The 18,736-nt window shown below is 35.3% G+C and overlaps 3 protein-coding genes across 3 annotated transcripts; 2 read left to right on the forward strand and 1 right to left on the reverse strand.

Moving 5' to 3' along the window:
* Nucleotides 1-623: 623 nt before the first annotated feature.
* LOC147514220 (uncharacterized) lies at nucleotides 624-1,378 on the reverse strand. Its single transcript, XM_086595036.1, has 2 exons — nucleotides 1,355-1,378; nucleotides 624-1,238 (listed from the first exon to the last, which is right to left on the reverse strand). Exons 1-2 carry the CDS (start codon nucleotides 1,376-1,378, stop codon nucleotides 624-626), a joined length of 639 nt encoding a protein of 212 aa, XP_086451162.1.
* A 1,062-nt stretch (nucleotides 1,379-2,440) lies between these two features.
* LOC147514221 (zinc-finger homeodomain protein 2-like) lies at nucleotides 2,441-2,800 on the forward strand. Its single transcript, XM_086595037.1, has one exon. The coding sequence runs from the start codon at nucleotides 2,441-2,443 to the stop codon at nucleotides 2,798-2,800; it is 360 nt and encodes a 119-aa protein (XP_086451163.1).
* A 1,774-nt stretch (nucleotides 2,801-4,574) lies between these two features.
* On the forward strand, nucleotides 4,575-14,456 carry LOC147514222 (ER lumen protein-retaining receptor A-like). Its single transcript, XM_086581681.1, has 6 exons — nucleotides 4,575-4,851; nucleotides 4,950-5,215; nucleotides 12,216-12,331; nucleotides 13,741-13,814; nucleotides 13,902-13,965; nucleotides 14,052-14,456. The coding sequence occupies exons 1-6, from the start codon at nucleotides 4,761-4,763 to the stop codon at nucleotides 14,086-14,088; spliced, it is 648 nt and encodes a 215-aa protein (XP_086437807.1). The 5' UTR covers nucleotides 4,575-4,760; the 3' UTR covers nucleotides 14,089-14,456.
* Nucleotides 14,457-18,736: the final 4,280 nt, after the last annotated feature.

Consider the following 18,736-nt stretch of genomic DNA (forward strand, 5'->3'; position numbering starts at 1 on the left):
AACCTTTCTGTTAAAGGAAAATATCTTAGCTTCTTCATTGGCAAAGGTTTAGCCCTTGGCTTGGATTCATCAGCTGGCTTCCATCTGCTCGCACCACATCTGAATCTAATAATCCTTAAGCCTCACCTCTTTGTTCCGAGCTTGAACCATTTTCCGCTACATTATCAAGCACATCAACTACTGAACCATAAGTGGTTATCATGCCAAGAAGTGTATAATAGTGTGAGTCCCATCGAGTGTCACCAGATTGTTTAAGACTAGTCTCTTGATTCAACCCTTTGCCACTTGAAATTTCTCCGCTTTGTAATGCTGTAACAACTTTAGCCTTCATTGCATCACGCAACATATCCCGTCGCTTACATGATACTCCAACAGTATTTACCACATTAGAGATAATACTAAAAAGGTTAGCGATTGACTCATGGTTCTTTGCAACTGCTTCAAGGGCTAACTGAAGCTGATGGGCAAAACAATGAACATAAAATGCAGACTCATTCTCCTTCATTACAAGTTCTTTTAGGTCATTCAAATCACCTTGCATATTGCTGGCCCCATCATACCCTTGTCCACGTAGTCTAAATATGCTCAACCCATGCTTGGAGAACAACTCATCGATTGCCTTTTTAAGTGTTATTGGTTTCCTTAACATGCACAACTCCAAAAAATCTCTTAATCACGCAACCTTTCTTATCGACATAACGCAAAACAACTGCCATTTGCTCCTTAATTGATATATCACATGCTTCATCAACTAAAATAGCAATCAATGAATTTCCATAATCTTTTAGAATAGCATTTGTAGTTTCCACAGCAACCGAATTTATAATATCTTTTTGGATATTAGGCGAGGTCAATTTCCGATTTTTAGAAGCATTATCAAGAACTTTCTTAATAACTTCGTTATGATCTTTCATAAACCGTATAAGTTCAAGAAAATTACCTTTATTGATCGACTCATCTGATTCATCATGACCACGGAAAGCTAAACCTTGTCTCAAAAGAAACCTAATGCAATCAGTTATTACAATTAGGTGTATTCGATAATCCCTTTGAACTTGGTCAAATTGTCTGTGAAGAAATGTCTCGATATGTTGCTCTTGTTTTAACAAAGCCTGTGCTGCCCTGTAAACAATATTATGAGCACTATTTGGTCTTCCAACATGCTCTTTTAATTTGGTCTTTCTTTCCCAATTAGTAAACCCCCTGTGAGAAAAAACATCCCCACCTCCTTGTGCCCCCTTATTAGATTTAAAGAGATAACAATATAGACAAAACGTGGCATCTTTGTGAATACTATATTCCAGCCAACTAAACTCCTTATATCACTCTTTCTGAAAGCGTCAGATTCTCTTACCTCTTGTTCTTGGAGGAAAAGCATGATTAGGCTGGCAAGGACCCCTAAGCAAATATGCTCTTCTCATCGAGTCTTGATCATTAGGATGATAATCTGAAATCTATTTCCTTAGTGCAGGGTCTCCCTGAATACTAGACAAGTCAAGTTCTTCACGATTTTCACGTTGAACCCGCTTTGACGTGGGTTGTTCAACACCACCATCCTCAGTTTCTTGGTGACTTCACTTTGAGGAGGATCCTATTTCAACACTGGCAATATTATTTGTGTTATTAGGTGGTTGAGTAGGTTAAGCGGGCAACGCCTTTCCTTTGATCAAATATTTTAATATATCTGTTTAAATAATTAAAATAAACTATTAATCAACTGAATTGAAATTACACTAATGAAAATAAACCACCAATGTTATTATGATATTCACAAAATAAAATTAAATAAAACTATGTGGTTTAATGAATTCACAAAAAGAATACAAAAAAATTAAAAAACATAGTTTAGGAATCAACTTAACATGAAAAAGATAAAAAATAAAACAATCAATTTAATAATATTAGGCTTACCTATAAAACTTTAGAAATTATGGATAGCTAATTAGAATAATAGAGAGAAAGGTGAAATTGTGGAAAAGTGGGGTACGTAGGGGTGTGGGTTTTGTTTAACTTTTTAATAATGAGGCAGAGAGTCAAACTGGAGTAAGGTATTGGGGTTTTTGTTTCGTTGTTTGTTTGGTTTGGTGTGTGTGTGATGTGCTTTTATTTTGTCTTTTGTCGGTTATGGAGGTGAATACTGTTAAGTCATTGACTCATGATGTCGTGGTATTCTAAATTCTAAAAGATGTCCTGACTCCTCCCGAGAAAGTGAGAAGTACGACTTTAGGCCATTCAATCGTGAGAAGTTTAAATCTCACTGAATTAGTCAATCGTGAGAAGTTTTACACTGTTAAGTAGTTGTTTTTTTACGGTTATGTTTTTTAGTTTCTGCAAGACTGTGAACAGTAAAACTTTTTTTTTTTGGCCGAAAGTTGAGGGTGAGCCAGGGTGTACCCTGGACCCCCCTGGCTCCGCCACTATCACTACATACCTATAAGTTATGGTGGTCGTATTGTTGAAAATAGAGATTTTTATCATAAATGTACGTGTCGTGTGTGGGTGCCATAAGAATTTTCACCGTCAAGAGCTCTCTGGTCTAGTTGGAAGTAATCAAGCACCACTGTTAGAAACACCACTGTTAGAAGAATCTGATGATCAAATGTTGGAAGAATTCGGTGGGAGTGGTGATTATAATAATGTGAAGAGCAAACGGTTTAGAACAAAGTTCACAAAGATGCAGCAGAATAGAATGATACAGTTTGTTGATATATTAGGTTGGAGAACACATAAGCGTGATGATACTGCTCTTAGTCAGTTTTGTTGGGAAATGGGAGTTAAGAAACATGTTTTCAAAGTATGAATGTATAATAACAAAAAGAAAAGGTGAAAAATAAGTGACAACTTATCCTACATCTTACATTATTGTTGTTGTTAAATGGACGTTACTATTATGTTGACCCATTTTTCTCGGCGTGTAAACTGATGAAATTCTGAGTCATTAATTTGTTCCAAAACATCTTTATATTAAATATAATAACTCTAGTTTGATAGACTATAAGTTAGGACATACAGGATTAGGGCGTCTTTGATTTTTGGTTTTTGTCAGTGCTGATTATACTTATTCTAATTGTAAGTGATTGACTACTATTTTTAGGTTTTTTTTTCAGCAACTTATAAGTACGTGGCAGACCCTTTTTATGGTAGATGTTTACTAAGTATCACAAGTGTAAGTATAGTAGCAAAGCTTTATTTACATAAACTTATAAGTAGCAAGCTCTTACAAATAGTCAGCACTTATAAAAAAAACTTGATATATAACAAAAAAAAAAAGAGACAACTTAGTTGTTGTATTCCGTGTGGGCTCTGCAATCCCAAACATGCATTTCAAGGTTACTTGATATATATTCAACGGCAACAGCGCAAAAAACCCAACCACAACTATTTACTCCTTTATAAGGTGTTAATTAGAGTGCTCTTGAGCCGGTCTTCATATGTTTTATTAAACAAAAAAGGCTATGAGAGTTCCCTTTGATTTTTTAAAGTGCTTCTTTTCATAAGGTTTTGATACTTGCTGTCGTGGGGATAATATAATCTACACTTTATAATTCAGACGTTGCCACTCACATATTCTCATTCAAATTATTTTTAAACTACCGCAATTGAAATGGATCTTGAAGACCTCTCTAGCACAAAATATGATTTCCTTATTGTACACTTTCAAAAGCTCTTGCTCATCATACTTCTACTGTACCTCATCCAATTAAAGATGTTACTGACCTTCACATTAATGGCCATAAATGGTAAGCAACCCGGTTATCGAATTGATTTTTACTCCATATAGCCTCACTACATCAGCACCGGCACTGAATTTCAATAGATCTTATGCAAAATCTACCAAGCTATACATTTTTGTTTCTTTTTTTTCCAAAAAACAGAGGAATATAATTTTATTGTTTTTTCAACATTGTTGTTGCCTTTTCAACTCTAATGGGACTTTCAATTTTTGTTTTCCTTTGGGTACCTTTATGACAAAGAAAAACTTCCAAATACAGTCAGCCCAATACGTTGTCCCAGACTTACAAACACCTGCATTCAGCCATAGACTAGATCCACATCTTCCAAGAGAATTGATGTACTCCTAACAACATGTTCATCTAACTATACATCCAACATTGTGGAACCTCCATTAAAAAATATTAAAAAAAATGTCTACCCAGCATTGTTTCGTTAATACTGCACAAATTCAACCAATTTAGATTACTCCATTAAAAAAAAAATGTTATAATTATACGAAATCTCAAATGATCCACATAACATACGTTTCAAACGAGAAAAAAATAGGAAACTTCTTTATCCTCAAAACTTCAAAATGTCTTAAAGCCTTCTCTCATCCTACTGAGTTCATCACTTTAAACAATTTTGTATTGCTTAACATCATGTTCTATAATCTCAACAAATTTACTAATTTCAACGTATAGTTTGTCTCTAACAACTTTACGACAAATTAATTTTGACTAATTTAACTATCTCACAGTCAATTAACTATATCCACTAACTTATTTAGTGCAAATTCTTGAATTGAAATTGATATACTACAAATGACTATATTACAACTAGTAAACTTTATATAGCATAGAATAACATAAACTAAAAAAATTACCTGGATAGATACTTATTTAGAGTGGTCAAGTGGCCTTCATGACGTGTCAACACCTCATCAATTCTCACTTGAGAGTTGAGACTAAAAAATAAACATTTTTCTGACTTATTATCAAAACAAAATCTCAAAACTAGGGCACAAAAAAAAACATTTCCCAACCATGAATATATTCAGATTATTCGGAGACATGACTCATTTATTCAGTGTATTACTTCTCTTACTCAAAATCTACGCCACCAAATCATGTTCAGGTAACATTAATTTCTCTTCTTCAAAATGAATTAGTTATTCAGTTGGGTTTTAATTTGCTTTTTTTTTTTTTTTTTTTTTTTTTTTTTTTGTAAATTAGGGATATCGTTAAAGACACAAGAATTATATGCAATGGTGTTCTTAGCCCGATATTTGGATCTATTTACGGATTATATATCGATATATAATACTGGAATGAAGATTATATTCATTTTGAGCTCACTGGCTATTGTATGGTGTATGAGAATGCATCGGGTTGTGAAAAGGAGTTATGATAAAGAGCTTGATACTTTTCGCCATTATATTCTTATTGCTGGGAGTTTTGTTCTCGCAATTTTCCTTCACAAGAAATTCACGGTTCAAGAGGTAATTTTTTTGCACTATTGGTTTGTATTATATACTTGGACACCCTTTTCTATGTAGCCTGTGATTAATTGGGTTTAGGATGATGCAATGTGAATGTGAATGATATGCTTATTTAGTATTGTTGGGGTTTTAGTTTACGGAATTAGATTTGCTGTACAAGGCTTAACATCCTCAACAGGCACTATGGGAAAATTGAAACCTTTTGTGTGAAATATAAGGGATTGTGTGATTAATTGGGTAAAAAAGGGTGCAATGTGAATGGAGAGACGTGTGGTCTTTTTATTTGTAATTTAAAATGATCTAGTTTCCAAGAATTGGGTTTTTAGTTTATGGAATTAGATTAGTTTTAGATGGCTTAATATCCTTAATGTGTGGAATATAACAAACATTGTGATTGTTAAGACATTTGAGTTTATTCATATTTCTTAAATTGTTGTTCCCATTGTTTTTTATTTGACGAGAAATTGAAACTTAAAATCTTTGTATATGTCACTTGTGATGGTTTATGAAGTTAAAAGTAATGGAGTGTTCTGATTATTAGGTTAGAGTTGGTGTAGTGCGAATGTGGAAGACGTGTCGTAATTTCATTTTGTCATATGAAATGCTATAGTTCTTAAGTATTGGGGTTTTAATTTATGGGAATAGATTTAATTTAGAAGGCTTAATATCCTCAATGGACAGTAATTTCAGCTGCACTACGTCTTATCCTGAACAGAGTGAGGTCTTGGGCCAGAGAAGCCAAACCCACTTGTCCGTCCATCCGCTTTATCACAAACACACCTCTTTTTTCTATCTTTTTTTAATCCTTCGCTGAACACTAAAACACGCTATCTCTCTCTCTCCGAACACCACCATAACTTCCGTTTTCCTCTTTCCGTGCCTTCGTCTCCCCTCTGCATCTTCAGGTTACCACTTGTCATCTTCTCCTTCTTTTCTGTTTCTCTGACTTCTCTCTTGACCTGATTTTTCTATCTATTTAATCAATTTTAGCCTAATAATTGTTCTATAAATTTTCTGCTTTAGGTGCTCAGATTGTTTAACTGCTTTTTTCTCCTCAGGCCGCCATCTTCTTCATTCGGATCCTATCAATTTGCAGTATACTAGTAGTGTGAAGCTGATTTCATTGTTTTATATGTTTATCTTGTCGGCCTCGTTTATGTTGCTAAACTAACAAATACTAAGATGATGTTATTTGAAGTCCTTCAATACCTTTTTTTTTTCCAGTAAACATGTTAATTCATTAATAACTAAATTATGGAACTAAATAGTCTTTGGTAGCCCTCCTAATATAGTTACAGACAAAAATATCCTTCAATTGACCCTTGTGGACTATCAAACCACATATTAACACGTCATCATTGCTGACACTCTTGGCTAGGCAGTCTGCAGCATATTTTGGTTTGCTATAGTTGATAGAAAAAATGCACTAACAAAATGTTTACTTAAAGCCAAAATATCATCATCTAGGTTCTTCAAAACCCAAGGAAGAGACATTTCTCCAGTCAATTACCCACTTTGCGGCTTTGAGTTGCTACTAATGATCAATTCCTAGAACTCAGCCTCTAGCTTCAAGCAATTCATTGGATAGGCTTTCCAATGCAACACGAGCAGTAGATTTGCTTAAAATGATTCCTGAAACCAGCTCTGATTCCGTCATAGAAAATGTTAGAAAAGACGGCCCATCACAATTACCTTTAATGAAGCTTTCAGGGAGCGGACTGCGGACTCCAAGGTATATTGATTTCAGAAGTTGGAGTAGAGGTGGAATTGTAAAACGATATGGTTTGGCCTGTTTAAATTATTTTGCAAGCTTGTAGGCATTATGAAGAGTGGAAGAAGTGTTGAATGGGATGGTTGACAAGCGTAGATTATTTCTAGAATTCCAGATAGACCAGAGAATGTAAATGAAAGTGATACCCAAGGGATTTTGAAGCAAATCATAATTTGAAGTAATCCAAACAATTCTATTAGGGAAATTGATGAAACTAAAACCATGTTTGTCTATAAGCTCCTCCCACAAAGTCTCACCTTTTGACAATCTAGGAACAAGTGATCTATAGTTTCATGTTCTATACCACATAGAGGGCAATGAGGAGAAGAAACAATGGTTTCAGAGTAGAGGAGGTCATAAGTGAATAATCTGTTATGAGAAATTTTCTTCCAGTAATTATAAGGTTGTTGAGATGCAACCTTACTACACTGAATCTCCTAGTAAACCGACTTAGAAGTCAAAATTCCGTTATCTTTAGGAGCTCAAATGAAGTGATCAGATTGGGACGAATGAGAAGGGAAATAGAACCTCATAGGCTTCATATGGGAGTAGGTTCTGAATTGTTAACAAATGGTGTTCTTTCCTGGCATAGAAGTCAGTTACTGACACTTCTTGTTCAAAAGCAGGAGAGACAAAATTACAAAGATTTTCACCAGTTCACCAGACATCGTATCAGAATCTTGTATTTAGTTCGTTAACCACAAACTTTCTCAAACCCAGGCTAAGTGAATCTCTGCCTGTAGTATGCCTTTCCAACACCAAGAAGAACTTTACATAGCACCCACATCAAGAAAATTTGGTCTGAAGTATTGGGCCTTGAGAAATTGAGAGCTCAAAGGATTTTCATTATTAAGAAGTCTCCAAGCTATTTTGGCCAAACAAACTCTGTTCACGTCATTTAGATCTCTAATTCTTAAACCATTATCATCGATATTGATCATCTTTGAAACGAGAGGATATTTATGCATACAATAGATTGCAAGTGAGTTAAGGACAGACTTCAAGAGAGGAGATATTTCAGCAAGATTAAGGTAGTTCCTATGTCAACAACTATTCAAGAAGAACCCCAAAAGGATTGGAACCCCGAAACTTGACAGTAGTAGGAGTACCGAAATAGAGACCTGAGGTCAGACTAAACATTAAGAAATTTGTGAGAGTTGTGTTGTGGCAAGCCTACGATTGTAGGAAGAAACAAAAATAGTGGGGGCTTAGAGGGATTGACAGGAAGACCACTTAACTTCCCAAAATCCTTGATCAAATTAGAGAATGTATTACAGTTGCTAATGGTGGCTTTTAGAAAGAAACAATTGTCTGCATAAAGAGAATGAGTGACCATAGGAGCACCCCTAGCAACAGCAAAGCCTTTGAGCTTTTTCCTGTGCAGTGAGATGATCTATCCATATTGAGAGAACATTACTGCAGATAATAAAGAGATATGGGGACAAGGGTTACTGTCAGGCACCCCTCGTAGGAATATCATCTAGAGGATCCATTTATTAAAACATGGGTGGAAATTGTGGAAATGCAACAGTTAATGAGAGAGATCCATTTATTAGAAAATCCCATCTTAGCCATAACCGAGAATTGGAAAACCCACTCAAGTTTGTTAAAGGCTTTTTCAAGATCAGTCTTGATAGCCACCCAACCAGAAACACCTTTTTTATATTTGAAAGAACTAAGTATTTAATTAACAAGTAAGATTTTGTCAGAGATGAGCCTATTTGGAATCAAAACACCCTGTGCCACTTAGACGTGCCCAGTATGGGTTTCATTCTTCTAGCAAGAAGCTTAGATATCAGTAAAGAAAATGAAAATAAGATGATAATTTTATTATTGCAAAGGTGATTACATCAATCCCTTAAGTGGGTTTAAATAGATAATCAAATAAACCTAATATGGAAACTAGAATAATCAAATCCTATTCATATCAAATCGCTAATTGATTAGGATCTCTAATATTCTAGAATATATATCCTAATTCTAGATCATTCCAATATATGATCCAATACACCTCCACATTTACTAACACCCCCCCTCTCCCCCCCCCCCCCCCTCAATCTCATGGTGATCTAAGATCATTATGAGATTGCTCACAACAATCCGTGTAACCCCAATGCTTGTCGTAGATCCATGTCCAACCAAGAAGCAAAATCATGATTCTAAAGTTTACTTGAGTGACTCAAATCAAATGGTGCATAAATTTTTGCTAAAATAACCTCTTTTGGGGACAAAATATAGGCTAAAATTAAGCTTCGTCTTGGGCACAATCATTTGCCACAGCCTCTCTTGGGTCTTACATTGGTCTAAATGTGGCTCCACTGTGGCCTCTTCATTGGCCTAATTTTTTGGTTGGGGCTTCTTTTCTCCCTCAAACCTTTAAAAAATAATTTGTTGAAATAGGCTTGCCATTGGACTTGAAATGACCAAGTGCATGAAATATCATGCTTCAACTCCTCCAAGATGTTTTACGCTTAAGTCACACAAACTGTGGTACACCCCCGTTCCCGCTCTAAATTCGCGCTCCTGCGCTCTAAAGGCAAAACCAAGGTAAAACCGCGCTCTTATATTTTGAAAACCATGCTCTAGTATTTCAAACCGGCGCTTTCCAGTGAAAAGCTAATTGATGGCAAAAGTCCCCACACAAACTAAAATTCAATCATTCACTGATTGATAACTATGCTAGAACTGCTTCAATCTTGCACTTAATATTTTTTTTAGCATTCTCTAATGATATTTAACGATTGAGTTCGCTCTTATTGCATCGCTGTCCTGAAGGCTTTAGACAATAGCTACTAGAATTATCTAAAACTAAACATATAAAGAGACTAAGAGAGTGTGGGGGAGATGGTTTAGTTTTGAGAAGACGATATAAATACACAGTAGCAAAATGAAGATATGAGAAGGAGAGAGAGACTGGAAAAGATGGAATTTTGACTAAAAGATAGAGTGGTTTTAGAATTGGGAAGAGTGGTTTTAGTGAAATTGGGGTTTTCTCGGTATGAGGACCAAGTGGTTTTGAGAGCGTTTGACTATTCTAGAGTAGAGTTATGTTTTTTGTTGTGCTACTATTGTATCCTATTAGATGTCACTTGTTCATGTATTCTAAATTACAAAAAAAAATGATAAACACAAAGATAATTTTAATTTTTAATTCAATTTATTGGTAAATCTCTAATCTAATAATCTAATAATATAAAATATAAAATATAAAATATTTTATTGGTGCTCTGAAGACGCTCTAGATCACAGAGTTTCTCAAGTTAGGCATTCTCACGATCCCGCTTCTCAAGTTAGGTGCTCTCACGGTCCTGCTTCCGCTCTCGCTCCCACTCAGCGTTCTATTGACTAAGGTTTTACACGATTTACGAACTCACAAAATATAAATGGGGTTGTAGGTGAAAACAAAGTTACAAAAGCTGATTGGGGGAAATTCCTTAATCCTTTCAGGCGGACTAGTTTTACGAATAAGAGAGATGAGAGTATTGGGGAGGCCACACGGAAGATACCCGTTATGAAAGAAAGAAGTAACCGTGTGGAACTCGGGGTGCCCTATTAAATCCCAGAAATGCTGGAAAAGAGCACCAAGAAAACCATACAATCCTGGTGTATTGAGAGGTTGGAAGGAGAAGACATTGTCTTTAGCCTCCTTGAAAGTAACAGGGGCTGACAAAGTTGAATTATTGAGATCCCGAAATTAGGGTCGATAAGAGGATTTTAACTTTTTAAAAGGACCAGTAAAATAAGAAACGATGTGGTCTGAAAGTTCAGTAGGACTCTTAGTCCAACAATCATCATTAGTTTTAAGGGATAAGATTTTCTTTTTCTGCCATCTAATTAAGTACGCAAGATGGAAATATTTCGTACTTTCACCAAGGACAATACAATTATCATGAGCTTTTTGAACCTAAAATATCTCTCCTGTTCGCAAAGCTTGCAAATAATCCTGAAGGCACCTGGCCTCTTTCTTTTCATTGCTAGTTGAATGATCAGATTCCAATTTCTTTCGATTATCCTCCATGTTGAACCTGAGACCCTATAACTAAGCTTACCAAAATGTCTATGATTTTTCTTTTTATTTTTGATAAAAGTAAGAAATATTAATTAGGATGCAAAGAGGATACAATGTGAGAGAGTGTACAATTCCAACATATGGAGGACGAAGCAAGCTTTTTAAGATTAGGATGCAAAGAGGATACAATGTGAGAGAGAATCCATGATTCCAACATAGGAGGACGGAGCAAGTTTTTTAAAAGTGTAAGGTCAGAGTTGGAATCTAGACAAGCTGGCCAACAAATTTTGACCAACATACGATAAGAGGGGTTGTGCATCCACATGGCTTCGAAATGAAAAGGTCTGGTTTTGAAAGAAGAGTTGGGCATAAGATCAACATGTAATGTTCTATGATTAGAAGTAAAAAAGGGAAGTTGACATACGTGAGCATTGGGAAAGAAGTATGCCAAAGGGGATTCACCAGCACCATATCCAGTCTTTCCTGCATATTTCATCTCTTGTTATTCTGTGAAAATGAGGACCATTTGCTCCCATCCAGAAGATTACAAGCAGCCATCATATTTTTCAACTCATCGGTTCGGCAGCACAAGGAATCAAACCCCCTTGTTTTTCACTAGTATCATGGATCACATTATGTATTACCATAACGTACCGTGGACAATTGAAGAGATGAGACTGCTTCAAATTCTCTCCAGAGGCCCATCATTCTGCTCTGTTCAGGATTATATAGGTACCAGGCAGCAGCCAAGGTGGGCTAGGCTTTTATTCACAATTGCATGAATAGCCCATCTTGACTTAGTGTATTTTGAATGTTCTAAACCTCTCTGTCATAGAGCAGCCAGATATGACTTGAGAATCCTTCAGTGCCTTTTTGTTACTCTGTTATCCTGTCATTCGCTGGCTTTGCAGGCAGGTTTAGGAAGTTTAGTTTTGTCTATTGTTTATTTCAGTCTTGCTATGACAGTTTGTTATCCGAGCATGTTAGAAGGCATAGCTAGCGTAGTGGATATATTTTTTGCATCTTTAACCCTTTTCATAAACCCGGAGTTCTTCTGAAGCTAGACTATAAAAGAACTCGTGGATGATCTTGTAGAAGAAATACATTTGCTGTTTCAAGTCATATACAGTATTCCTTTCTAATTGCTATGTAAACATCTTTCCAATTTTTCCCAGCATGTCATTTTGTGGTGTTTTGATATAACTAGTTTTTTTTTCCAGATCTTTTGGGCATTTTCGATATACCTCGAGGCAGTTGCAATTCTTCCCCAATTAGTTTTGCTACAAAGAAGCGGAAATGTGGACAATCTAACAGGGCAATACGTATTCCTGCTCGGGTACTGTTTTTCTCTTTGATTTTGCATATTTGTATGTAATTTAGTGATTACGTTACAGTTTATTAATATTTATGTAACCCATTATATTAGCAAAAGAAAGGATTTTGTAGTTTAAGAATTGTCGCAGATGGCAACCGTAGTTTGTACAAACCAGGATTTGGATCTTGTCAGTGCCATTCACCTATATATACAGAAATGTCTTTTTCTTTAAAGTTTTGGTCTGCTATGAAACACTGGTTACAAGATTGCAAAGTGACATCTGACTTGGCTAATGTCAAATTCTTGGATCTTTAAGCGCAACGGCTTAATAAATTAAGATCAATCTCAACTCTCAACAGTATCCTTAGAGCTGACTTACAAGGTGCAGTGGTTTTGGTGCCGTAACGAGTCACCACCTGAAGTTAGCATGCACTAGTATTTGTGCTGAGGGTCTTTGCCACATACCTTCTTTCTTGGATGGTTGGTGCATATTGCTTGTAATTGTTGCAGTTTGATTACGTCACACTTACTGTGTCTACACTCTATATTTTCATCCTCAATCCCTTGGCTATACCTCGCTCTCTTATCACTTAGAAGCCTACATGCTAGGGTAAAGCCTGGGGATGTGACTTCCTTGGAAGTCCTAATTCATCACCATTCAAGTTGTCAGAGTGGTGAGATGCTCATTGACATCTTATTTCTTAAATCCATCTCGTTAGGATTTCTAGTGTCTTACCTAGACCAACTTAAACTTCCACTCTCGGTGAGGGAAGAATTGAATTAACATTATAACTATTCTCGTTAAACTTTTAATTTTATGTGCTGACCTTGTCATAATATTCATGATACTGTAACTTCAGATTTTTTTCAAAATCTGGTATGAATGGGTTTATGCTTTTTAGGTTACAGTTTCATAACATACACACTTGTCAAGTGTAGTACATCTATATCAGAAGTTGTCAATGTAGTTAACTTGTAAATCGTGATATCGTTCGTGTCCTAATCTCTAAGTCTTGACATCTTGTCAACAAAATCATGGGGTAGGCATCAACCACTAAAAGGTCATCTGTTCTGCAACCCCGTTATCTTCTTGGTGGTCATTTCTGCAGAGTATGCCAGACTTTATGGGATAAGATAATACATCACCTACACCAGGGAGTTGAACTCCTGGCCCTTCCTCCTGTGTCTCTTCAAATCCATAATGGGCTGAATTCAGTAAATCTGATTGAATAGAATAAGTGAGTTTCAGCAACAATGGTTGCAACCCACCTGTTTGATGTGTGATCAAGCACAAAAACAGTTTTTATCTTTTTGGATGAGATTATAATTGTGTAGTTTATAATTTGGTTCTTCCTTTTCCAAAGTACACATTGTTTTTGTTTAAAAGTATAGGTTATTTATATGAGTTTTATTCTGTTTTCTCCATGCAGGGCTTATCGCGCATTCTATATCCTGAATTGGATCTACCGTTACTTTGTGGAGAAGCAGTTTAGTCGATGGATATGTAAGTTTCATTTACATTTTCATGTTTAGAAGTCAAAACTCGAACTGATATTGAAGTTTGACTCCTGTTTTATTGTCTTGTATCCAGCTTGTGTCTCTGGCCTTGTTCAGACAGCTCTCTATGCTGACTTCTTTTACTATTACTTCTTGAGGTAATATGCTAAGATGTTTTTGTAGTTGTGATGTAAACGATGTATAAACTGTGGGAATCTTATTTATTTCTATATTTGTATTGCAGCTGGAAAAATAATGCAAAGCTCCAGCTGCCTGCTTGATGCAGATCCATGTTGGAATAAAATGCATGCTAACAGTTTCAAACCTCTTAGGCTGACTCAGTTTGCTAATTTGGTTTGTGATGACGATACCCTGAGGGAAAGCAATCACTACAAGTTTTTTTTACTTTTTTGTTGGGGTTACATCTTTGTATCTGTACTCGGAGTAGAAGTTTTTGGGTGAAAATGTGCACTGCACACCCACATCTCATAGGGTAGTAAATGTGAAATGCTATTTAGCATCTACTTAAGTTTATACACTAGATAGATAATATACATGTAGAGGCAGCACCAAAATGTAGATTTGCGTTGACCTCATAACAAGCACTAATTTGGTGCAAGTAATATTTTCTTTCTTTTGTTACCTTTCATATATTTTCTTTTTTCACAGTTTTTAGATGCCTTGACACAGCAGATTCTGTTCCTCTGTAGTTAGTGTAAGGTGTTTTTTCAAGCAGCTGGAAATGTCATTTCTTTTCTATAAACACGGAGGACGCTCAGTTGTTACAAGCAGAAATAGGCAATATGCTCTACTTAAATAGGATATTGGTGTGTTGGTATATTTTAGACAAGCAAAGCCAAACTTTAGAAATGAACCTATGTCCGCCTGATCTTGTACAACAAACATGCTTTATCTTAAACGGACTGGTCTGTTAACGGATATGTTCGTGGCCCAGCTTATATAGTGTCTTGAAACAGTTTATATAGTGTTTTGAATAGGGCTGGCCATTGAACTTTAGCGAGTTCGAGTCGAGCACGCGTGTCCCTCTCAAGTCGAGCTCAAATTCTTTCGAGCCGAGCTCGAGTTGGCTCATCAAGTATCCAAGTAGCTCTCGAGTCTGGATCTTGACGGTTCAGAGCTATATGTTCGAACTCCATCACAAGTTTTCAATATTGATTTGATTTGTTTTGTGCATAAGTTTGAATTCGAACATATTCAAGATACAAGTGAACAAAAATAGATATATAATACTTACTAAATATCAAAATAATATGCAGAGATAATCTCACGATATACGAGAGTGTGATTACAATTCACTGAAATAACAATGAACCTCTATCTAACAAGTATTATAAGGTGAACACATTATTGTTGCAATCAATATGTAATAAGCTATTATAATTCAACACACTATTATAACAATTATCATGTATTTTAACAAAATTATCTAAAATATGAGTAGTTTCGAGTAGCTCACGAGCTACTTGATTTCGAGCTCGAGCTGTAAAACGTGCTCATATTTTTAAATAAGCGAACTTGAGCCGAGCCTAAAAATAGTCGAGCACCGAGCTACTCACGAGCATCGAGCCTGATGACCAGCCCTAGTTTTGAACAACTTTTTAATTTATGCTTATATATAAGATAAAACATGTTATTTCACCTGCTAACTCCCTCTTTTTTCCTGTCTGCCATTTTACATTGTACTCTAAACTGTGTTTCAATTAAACTGTAGCGTGATCTTAAAAGATTAGTGAGAAACTGTATAACCTTTTGTCCAGTGTATTTGGGTGCGTTAATTATAAAAATAGTCGCTATTGCCATTTTTTTTGTTAGATCGATATGGTACATGCTTTCTCTTAAACAGACTGTCTGTTTAGGGACTGTATGCCCACGAACACACAAACACATTAATAAGCATAAATTAAAAAGTTGTTCAAAACACTATATAAGTTCTCCCACGAACATATTCATTTAAGAGAAAATTTGTCGATCCACCTGGAAATCCAAAGCAGCTTGTGTCAGATTATAACACCCCATGTTTTTATTTAATATTTTCCTAGTACAATAAATAATAATAATAATAAAAATAATAATAATAATAAGAGATAAGATAAAAATAAAAGATAGGGTAAAGAGGATAAACCTCATTTCCTATTTTTAAGGGGTTTTTGAAAAAGGGTGTTTACACCGGAGTTACACGGAGAGTTTTAAACAGTGGAGAGAGGGAGAGTTTTACTCAAAGAAGAAAATGAAGATTTCTTGCTGGGAATTTGTTTGCAACAGGACCGTATCCCGAGTGAGTAGTCTAAATCTTTTCTTTACATCTTTTGCTTCTCTTAGTCTTCCACTATTTTTCACTATTTTTTTCTTTATCACAAACGACAATCTTAAATACATATAAAAAATATTAGTAGTTTGAGAAAAGAATGAAAATTTTACTATAATTGATAGCTACAAGCATCTGATTTTCTGGATTTCCCTCGTATATCTATGTTTAAAGATAATTATTTGGAGCTGCGCAAATGTGCTGCGCTGTACCTGGACCCTTATGATATGGCTATGTTAACTAATTCAGATTTGGGAAAAGTGGGGAAAAAATCCGTCTTCCCATGTCTGTACCTCTTCCTGATGTCAATATATACTTCTCTAGTCATGTTGCATGATGCATGTAACTAAATGTAGAGAGCTAAGTCCAAATCAATGCATAACATATATAACTGATTCTCATTGTAGATTAATGATTTATACAATTAACAATCCCTTGTCTCGGAACTCCAAAAGTCTAATAGCAAAAAATGTGTATGATGAATTGATAATGTTAGTACCATATGTTGGCAGTCTTGTGCCACTATACATGTATCAATCAGTGTTGATTGATTAGTGCCAATAGTTAAGTCAAACTCCTCTATGGTGGATATGTGGGTGACTGGATGCAATTAAGGTAGGACTGCCTTTCTTCCATAGAGAGGTGCATGTGTGCAGGACCAACATCTCACATCTCAGGACAAATTGAAGGTAGCTTTCTCATTACCAAACAAATCGTTAGAAATTATTTGAATGGACACCCATGCTGTCTCGTGAGTTACCTGACTTCCTCATATATATAGTAGTATAGCGCTGGTGACATTTTTTGTTTTGACACCATATGTTACTGTAGTGCTGGTGAAGTTGTGAGTAGATATTTTTATCTTTCATTGAACTTATGATTTTACAGGACTAAATAGTCTATTTAAACATTTTACGAAATTCTGTTGAAAATATAAGTTTTCTATTTATTCTGCATACTATCGAATTTGCCTGCATACTGTTGAAATACTGTTGAAACAAAGTTGTATTAATAAAACTTTGAATATTAATTATTTAAATATTGACGATATAAATGTGTTATTATTCGACTTGTTGATTGTTGATTTGATTGATTGTTGGTATATTAAGTGTTATTGTTTTGTTGAACTTTTGATGGATAGTGGTTGATTTGGTGTTGTTTTCTTCATATTCGAGTTAGGAATTTTGTCTGATTTGGAGACGAATTTCAGTGTGTTTAGAGATTGATTTTGGTTTTCTTTAAGGGATGTTAAGTAAGTGTTATCCGCCCTCTTTCAAACTCAAAAAGTCCCATAGCATTTCGGTTTATGTAGGAGTTACACCCTTTGGAAATTGGCACGTCATAATTTTCTGACTGCAGAAATCCGGTCTGTGCCTGGTTTGGAATCGAGTTTTCATATAATTAGAGTCAGATTCAAACTCTCGCCAAAACATGAAAAAATAAGTTTTATGTGTCTGCTTTCCAACCCAATTGGCCTCGTCGCATTCCGAGGTCTGTGGTGGTAGATATGATGTCTGGAAGTTTGGTTGACAGAAAACAGTGCGCAGAAATCGTCAGAAATCAGTTTCTGCGCACTGTGTTCAAGTCCAGTTTTAATTTAGTTAGAGTTTGAACTAGATTTTTATGAAAACCTGAAAAAGTAATATTGGGAAGTTTGCTTTATATTCCAATTGGCCTCATTGCATTCCGAGGCCTGTGGAATTAATTATGGTGTATGGAAGTTGGACTGGAAGAAAACAATATGTCAGAAATCAGTTTCTGCGCACCGTGTTCGAGCCTAGTTTTGGCACATTTAGAATGAGATTGAGTATTTTTGTAAAACATAAGAAATTAAGTTCTGTGTGTCAGCTTTGCAACACAAAAAACCTCGATGCGTTTGGATATCTGTGAAAAGAGTTGTGTCATTCGGAAGATAGTCCGTCATAAATCTACTTTGCTGAAAATTAGGATTTTTACCGTTTTCGACCTAAGTTTTCTTCTAGATGGGCTGAGGTTGGGATTTCAAGTTCTATATGAGAAAGTATATCTACATATCTTAGTTTCTAAATAATTAAGTTACATGTCATTTGGATGAATGCAGGAAAAACTATAACATTGACTATGTAGCTGATAAGAACTACGAAGGCTTGATTCCAATCCTGAAAGATTTGGATACGTAGGCAGCTTTGAACAAAAGTGCAGCCACTATATCTATAATATATATATTAGTTTGTGTGATAACTATGTGATTGTGTTAAAAATTACTGTTGTTTTGAGATTATATAAATATATATGTGTGAGATAGAAGTTGTATATGAATATAGACTTTAATATATGTGGATCTGTTTTGGACGTTAGTGTGTGTGGACTTGAATTTGGGCTAATGAACTATTTGTTTACGATATTGTGTATATGAGTGTGGTTATGTATATTGTATTTGTTTGATTATAAGTTTGTTTACATTCAATGATATTTAAGTGCTTGATTTGCCTTAACGCGCGAAAATGACTCTCTGCATGTGTAGTTTGTGTTGACATGAGTAATGCTAGTATAATTATAAGTGATAATAATGTTTTAATGTGTCGCCCACATCTTTAGATCTCTCTATGCCTCTTTGATGAAAA

Source organism: Coptis chinensis, chromosome 2, assembly GCF_015680905.1.
Source record: "Coptis chinensis isolate HL-2020 chromosome 2, ASM1568090v1, whole genome shotgun sequence".
NCBI classification, from domain to species: domain Eukaryota; kingdom Viridiplantae; phylum Streptophyta; class Magnoliopsida; order Ranunculales; family Ranunculaceae; genus Coptis; species Coptis chinensis.